The sequence below is a fragment of the Bison bison genome, unplaced genomic scaffold, assembly GCF_000754665.1.
Source record: "Bison bison bison isolate TAMUID 2011002044 unplaced genomic scaffold, Bison_UMD1.0 scf7180017864482, whole genome shotgun sequence".
NCBI classification, from domain to species: Eukaryota; Metazoa; Chordata; class Mammalia; order Artiodactyla; family Bovidae; genus Bison; species Bison bison.
In genome coordinates, this window is record NW_011495042.1 from 6,008,886 (window position 1) to 6,015,917 (window position 7,032).

Genomic DNA, 7,032 nt, shown 5'->3' on the forward strand with positions numbered 1-7,032 from the left:
CAGAGAGAAGCAGGCGCTGGGCGATGGGTGGAGAGGGCTGGTCTGCCAGCACCCGGGCCTCTCTGGCCTGAACTGGGGAGGGCGGGCCCCGCCGCCTCACAGCTGGACCCCTGGGTGTTGCTCCGATCAGGGGTCCTGGTGACACTTGTGACCTTCCTGGATGCTCAGTTTGGCTTTTCTGTCTTCATGAGAAAATAAGAGGTTTTCACGCAGAACATGATTTGCTTCACCGTTACCACGGCCAGCGCGTTGGATCTTGAAGGCCTAGGACGTTTCTTGCCAGGAGGCAGCAGGCAGTCTCAGAGCCGTGGGGCTTCGCCGAAAAGTCTACCAAAGGCCTCCATCTCCACCACCCAGACCACTGCCGGAAGCACCAGGGAGCTGCCTCCAGGGCCAGCTGGACATTGTGCTGATAAAAAGGGCCAGATGTCGGGGACTCCTGGAGGACCCACGCCCGAGGGAGCAGTGACCTGCCCGAGGCCCTCGGCTCCACGTGGCCTCTGCGGCCTGTGGTGGAGCCGGGAGCCCTTCCGTGAGCCACACCCATTCTGCCGACCACAGGAGGGTCCCTAAGCCCCCGGCCGGGGTGGCAACCTACTTCCTCTCGGCTTCGGTGGAGGGCTCCTCCAACTTGTCCCCCAAGGCCAACGAGGAGAGGCTTCCTTGGACGTCCCCCGAGACCGCTTTCTTGGATGAGGTGGGGTCTTCCAGGCCCCGGACGGAGGCTAAAATGCTGCAGGGGAGGCAGGAAGGGGAGGTAGCGCTCAGTGGAGGCACAGCCGGTGTAGAGGGGGCCCGGGCCAGCTGCCCTGGCTCGGCGCCAACCTGTCAGGGTTCCGGTTCCAAGAGAAAAGGGCACTGGAGCTTCTCCTCCCGAGGTGGATAGAAGGAGGACCCCCCCTGGGACCCGAGACTCCCTGGATATGTTTCCCTGGCTTCTGTTTACAGCTGGACCTGTCCTTAACCCTATGTCTGCCACATCGGTACACCCAACACTGACCACTGGAAAAGTCGGCCAAGGGGGCTCTGCAGGGCAAGCAGAGAGAGGCACAGAGGCCCAGCAAGTTGGTCCCCATGTACCGGGTTAAGGGTTGACTGTGTCCCCCCGATCCTCAGGCTGGAGTCCTAACTGCTGGGACCCCTAGAACGTGACTTCATTTGGAAATGAGGAGTAGAGACAGAGTCACACCAGAGCAGCGTGACCTCTCATCTACCTGGGGTCCTCACGAAGGGGGGAGTGTGGACACAGACATGCCTGGGGGACGCCTCATGAAGATAGCTGTGCTGCCCGGCCTGGGAGCCCCCAGGAGCGGGAGGGGGGCATGAACAGACCCGTCCCTGGCCCCTGCGGAGGGAGCGCGGCGCCCACGCCTCCGTCTGGCCTCTGGCCTCCGGCCTCCTGAGATTCCGGACGGCACCTGCTCAGGCCTTTGCAATGCTCGCCCCTCAGGGCACCTCAAGGCTCTGCAGCCATCACGGACGATGCACCCTCTCCTCAGAGAGCCCGGCCTCCAGAGGCGGCTCCCTGGTGGTCTCCCCTGGGCCCAAGGCGGATGGCGTGAATGGAGGGGGCCCTCCCTCCTGGCAGCTTCAGGGCTTCTCCCTGGCACTGGGCCCCACCCTTCACGGTGCCCTCCTTGGACTGAGCCTGGGGGTGCAGCTGAGGAGGAGAGGCTCGCGATACTGGGCCCGACCCACGCCAGCTGCCGCTCCTTCCACTGGGGCTCCTCCGCCTCTTCCGATGTAGCCATGCATCAAGTGGCACAGCCGGGAAGTGCTTCCCCTCATGGATGGTGGCACTTCACAGTTTACAAAGCCTCTGCTTCAGTTTATACGGAACACTACAGTTTACAGAGCCTGGCGAGTATTCCATGGGCGCTTACAGCACTGTGCTCCGTTTGAAACGCACTGTTTAGAGAGCTGGTCAGCTGAGAAGGGGTTCTGGCATTTACGAGTGTCTTGTGGTCGACGGAGAGCTTCACAGGGTGCCGGGTACCTTACAGTTTGTGAAGCACGTTCCTAGCTCCCAGCTCAAGGCTGTCTTTGTGTTTGGGTCGAGGGCACATGGAGTTACAGGACGCTCTGGAGTCCACGGGCCACGTCAGTGTTCACGGCCCCTGTGGCTGGTGGGGCAGGCGACACCTGACAAAGGACTCGATCTTTCAGATTTCACCTCAGTCCGCACAGTGCTCCTGGGCTTACCGGGCACACGACAGTTTACAAAGCATGATGTCATCGCAGAGCACATCACCTCTTAGAGCTTCTCGTTCTCTTGACTCCCTGCTCCGAGACAGTCCTGGGAGCACGGGGTCTTCTCCCTACTGGTAGCGGGCAGGTGGCTGTCTGATGCTGTGTGCGGGGTGCCGCCCGGCCCCGCCTCTCCTGGCATTTGCCTGCCTTCTCTGTTCCCTACGCCAATGGAGGGGCTGCAGGAGGGGCTCCTCGCCTGCCAGGCCTCTGTAGGGGGCTCACCTCCTGGACACATCGCCCAGCGGCTGGGCCGGAGCCACAGCTTCACTGTCCTCTCCCCACCGCCCTTGCCAGTCCCTGTGGGCAGGCCCAGGTGGCAGCAACCACAACAGCGGCGGGTGGATCTGTGTCTGTGGCCCTGAGTGTGGGCCAACCTGCCTCCCTGGGCCCACGCCCTCTGAATCCAGGTGGCAGCAGGGCTTCCCTGGTGGCTCAGGCAGTAAAGAATCTGCCTGCGATGCAGGAGACCCAGGTTCAATCCCTGGGTCAGGAAGACCCCCTGGAAAAGCAAATGGCAACCCACTCCAGTATTCTTGCCTGGAGAATCCCATGGACAGAGGAGCCTGGCGGGCTACAGTCTATGGGGTTGCAAAGAGTCAGACATGCTTAGCAACTAAACCACCACAGACAGAGGTGGGTGGCAGGAAAGCAGAGCCCAGTGGGTGCGTCTCCTGAGACTTCCTGTGCTGGACACGTGGCGGGGTCTCCTCACCCCCACCCAACCTGCCCCTGTGCCCCAGATGGGTTGTGGCTCGTCATCTTAGGAACTCAAAGCACCACCAAGTGGAGAGGCAGAGTCAGGCAGAGCAGGAAGGACCCTGGGTGAGGGGTGACCAGCAGAGGATTCACAACAAGAGTGGGGGTGACCCTAATGGGGAGGCACCCCCACCCGAGCCCTCCACAGCCCCCAGCCACGGAGCCCACCTTGGGGAGGCCTTAGTGCCTGGGGCCTATCAAGGGCTCCACCCCCTGTGGCCTTGCCCTCAAAGCTGCTGGGCTACCCTACTGCTCAGACCACCCCCACCCCTGGCTGCCAGCTGCACCCACGGTCTGGGAATCTGGTGGCCCAGCCTCCATCACCCCTACCCCGGGGGCAGGGGTGAGCACCTGGAGTCTCTAGGTGCTTCCAGGAAGATCTCACTGCTCTCTCCTGGGGGAGTGGGGTCCTTCCTGCCCCGGGTCGTGTCACCACCTTGCCCTGGTCCTCTCTGCAGCCCAGCGTGCCTCTGTCCACGGGCACCATCGCAGGGCCTGCCAGCAGCATAGCCTGCCATGGCCACAGGGAGGCCTGCCCGAGCCCCATGAGGGCAGCGGGAAGAGCAGCCGCCAAACACCCAGGTGGCAGCAGCTCAGACTCACGAGGCGCCGCCTCCCCAGGACGCCACCCTGCGTCCTCCCAGCTGTCCTTCTGACCCAGCTGCTGTCCCCCTGCCCCAGGCTCTCGTGACCGTGCCAGCCTGCTGAGCCCTCCCGCGGCAGGGGGCCCTCTGTGCCTCCCATCAGGGGCCCCCTCGCACGCCGAGCCCTTTTGCCACTGCCTGAACCCTGCCCCAGAGCCGCTGTGTGTCAGAGAGAAGCCAAGCGGGTGAGGAGAGGGCTGGGCCAGCGTGGACGCATGCTGAATACAAGGCTGCCAGGGACGGAGGCTATCTGCTTGATGTCTCTTGTCTCCAGGCTGGCCCTGGCTCCCAGCTGTGGCTCTGGGTACCGGGTCAGGAGCCTTCACTGGGCCTTGCATAGGTGGCCCTGTCCTGGGGGTCAGAGACGATGGCTGGGGCCATGCCTGGAGCGTGCTGCTCCTCCCCTGCCTCCACTCAGCCTGGCTGGCTGTATGCTGAGGGGCTCGGGGAGGCTCCTTCCTGGGTGGGTCTGTGTGGGAGGAAGGAGCCACAGCACAGAGCACCCGGAGACCTTGAGGGAAGGCAGGCTCACCCTGGGAGTGCGGGCTGTTGGACCAGTTAGTGGGGCAGGGAGGGGATGATCTGGTGGCCGGAGGGAGAACGGGACCTGGAGCTACTGGAGAGGAAAGCAGGGGCGGGGGATGCTTTGAGACCAAACCAGCCCTCACCCCCAGGAGCCCACGAGCCGAGGAAAACAGCCCCTTTCCTCCCTGCTGCGGCAAGTACCCACAGAGTATCTCCGTTCCCCTCTTCTAAAACTGTTAAAAGTGTGCAACACAAAATTGATCACCTTAGCAGCTGTTCAGTGTACAGTTCAATAGTATGATGTATACAGCATGACGTATGTTCACACTGTTGGGCGACAGATCTCTTCAACTTTTTCATCCTGCAAAGTTGAACCTGTCCCCGTTAAACCAAGCTCCCCATCCACAGGCCCTGGCAATCGCCACTCTGCTCTGTCTCTACGGCCCTGACTGCCGTAGGGGCCTCACGTAAGTGCAGTCGTGCAGTATTTGTGGTGTGTCTGGCTTATTTCACAAAGAAATAAGCGTCCCGGTTCATGCGTGTTGCAGCAGGTATCAGAATTTCCCTCCTTTTTAAGGCTGAATAATACTCCACTGTGTGGACAGACCACGCGTTCTTCATCCACTCATCCATCGATTGGGTGGTTTCTCCAATGCTTAGTGCACTTCACTCCCTTTCACGTCAGTTTCCGGCCCTATGGATGAGCAACGGTAGTGCAGACCCAGGTCTTGTCCACCTCTAAATCCCTAGGGCCAAGCGCAAGGCTAGGCAAGCAGCAGCTGATTAGAAATTGACCAAGTGGCCTGACTTTCAGGCTGCAAAGGGGTGGCCTCTGGAGAGAGGGCTCTCCCATCACTGGAGGCATGCAGAGGTGGCCGGTGATCAGCAGACACCCTGTTTGCCAGCCTCTTCTTGCTCTGACCCGGCCTCTGACACCCTGGGACAAGATCAGCCCTCGGTCTTCATTCAACAGACATTTCCCAAGGGGCTCCTTTGTGCTGGGCCCCGAGAAGAGGATGTGAAGACAAGAAAGCGGGGGTCCAGGGCTTGTGGGGCAGGGCTCCCAGCCCTCCGATGGCTTCACACATGCCGAGACCTGCAGCCACTTCCCACCCACTGCCTGGGCCTCACAGAAGGGCCGGCCTCAGGCGGCCCCGCCCCCAGGGCTGTAGGAGTCTGGGGCCTTCCCGGGAGCCCTGTAGCACCCCCTCACTGACCATGCCCTGGGCACCCCACTCTTATGCTGTTTGCCACAGTCAGCCTCTGAGAGGACCCACCCCAGCCAAGGTCTGACTGCAAGACGTGAGAGAGCCCAGGCAAGAACCACCGGGCTGAGCCCAGTCAGAGGCAGTAACCAACGATTCTCTGGCTGCACACAGCCGGGCTGAGCCCAGTCAGAGACAGTAACCAACGATCCTCTGGCTTCACACAGCTAAGCTGGGGTGATCTGTTTCGCAGATACAGACAGTAGGAACTGTTGTTATGGCAACATCTTCCGGTAGAGATGCCATTCCCTTTTCCCCCGAGTGCTTTAAAACTGTCAACGTTATAGGCCTTTTGAGAATTTGGAGGCGTCCTACTGGTTTATAATATTTTCAGGAATCTGCCCCTTTCCAACTGCAAGAACCTGGACTGTGTGCATGTTGCGGGGGGTCGGGTGGGAGTGGGGGTGTGGTGAGTACGCACATGTGAGCGCACACCTGTATGACTTCTTTCCCCACAGCATCGACTCCCTTCAGAACCCTTGATCGCAGCAAAGTAGGGACCGGGCGCTCCTTCTGGCACGAACAGCAGCACCGGGCACTGTGGCTAGCAGCCTCCCAGGAATGCTGGGGAGCATCTGGCCGCCACCGCCCAGGACGGGGAGCAGCGTGCTTCCCCTCACCTTCCCACTTGACAGACACACAAGCAGAGGCTGTTAGAGCCTAAGCGCTTGGCTCAGATCGCACAGAGAGGTGGTCTTTCTCCTGCCTGCCCCGCCCCTTTTATCTTAGGCATACGCAGGGTTTTCCCTGTAGCTCATCCTTTTGAGGACGGCTATCCCTTGTGTAACAGTCTTTGGCAGCTCCAACACCCCTCAGTGGAGGGCCGGCCTTCTTCTGAGTGATTCTGAAAGTGCCTCCGCCCATGGCCTTGGCTCATCTTCTGTTTGGCCCCTCCGGCCGGCCGTGTCTCCCCTCCTCCTTCTGTCTCAGCGTATTTTTATTTAGAACTCGCAGCCCCACTGCCTCCATCTTCCCTTCCCCTGGAATTGCTGATGAGCTCGTCTCCAAGGACCTCCAAGCTCCCCACTTTGAGTTTCAGCCACAACTTTCCTCTCCACAACGTCAGCGTCTACCCTTCCACAGGGTCCTCCAGCTCCTGCCTTCCCCACTAAGCATTCCAGGATTCTGGGGTCACGGCCTGACCTCCACATCCCTCCAGGAGTGGATTTCTCCCCAGACCTCTTTAGGGTCAGGCAGACATTCTGACAAAGCCCAAACTCAGCGCCCTGGCGAGACACTGGTGTCAGGACTCCTAGAAAACTGAGGGCCTAGTAGGAAGAGCGGGCTGTCGGACTCAGCGCGGTGGGGGCGCAGCCACAGGCAGGCCCGTGATGGCGGGCAGGCAATGCTTCTTAGGCAGGTGCTGCCCAAGTACTCAAGAATCCGTGCAGACTCCCAATACCATCGTCAGCAGCGTCATAAACCCCAGGCTTGTCCCTGGACCAGGCGATATGCTTTTGCCACCGAGACACCTACCTTTGTTTCTCCCACACCAAGGGGAGCCCAGGCACCTCCCACAGCACCAGCCCCTCCCTTCCAGCCACCCTGCCCTGCGCCTAACCCTCACCCCACCCGCTTCATGTTTTACCTGA

General features: G+C 60.9%; 1 protein-coding gene across 1 annotated transcript in view; it reads right to left on the bottom strand.

Annotated features, from left to right (window-relative positions):
• LOC105004792 (chromosome unknown open reading frame, human C3orf20) overlaps positions 1 to 7,032 on the bottom strand; it is a 51,917-nt gene that overhangs the window by 360 nt on the left and 44,525 nt on the right. Inside the window, exons 16-20 of the mRNA XM_010862521.1 lie at positions 4,183 to 4,232; positions 2,473 to 2,547; positions 1,478 to 1,538; positions 955 to 1,026; positions 599 to 733 (exon numbers count right to left, since the gene is read on the bottom strand). Coding sequence (XP_010860823.1) covers positions 599 to 733; positions 955 to 1,026; positions 1,478 to 1,538; positions 2,473 to 2,547; positions 4,183 to 4,232 — 393 coding nt within the window. The remainder of the gene's footprint in view (positions 1 to 598; positions 734 to 954; positions 1,027 to 1,477; positions 1,539 to 2,472; positions 2,548 to 4,182; positions 4,233 to 7,032) is intronic.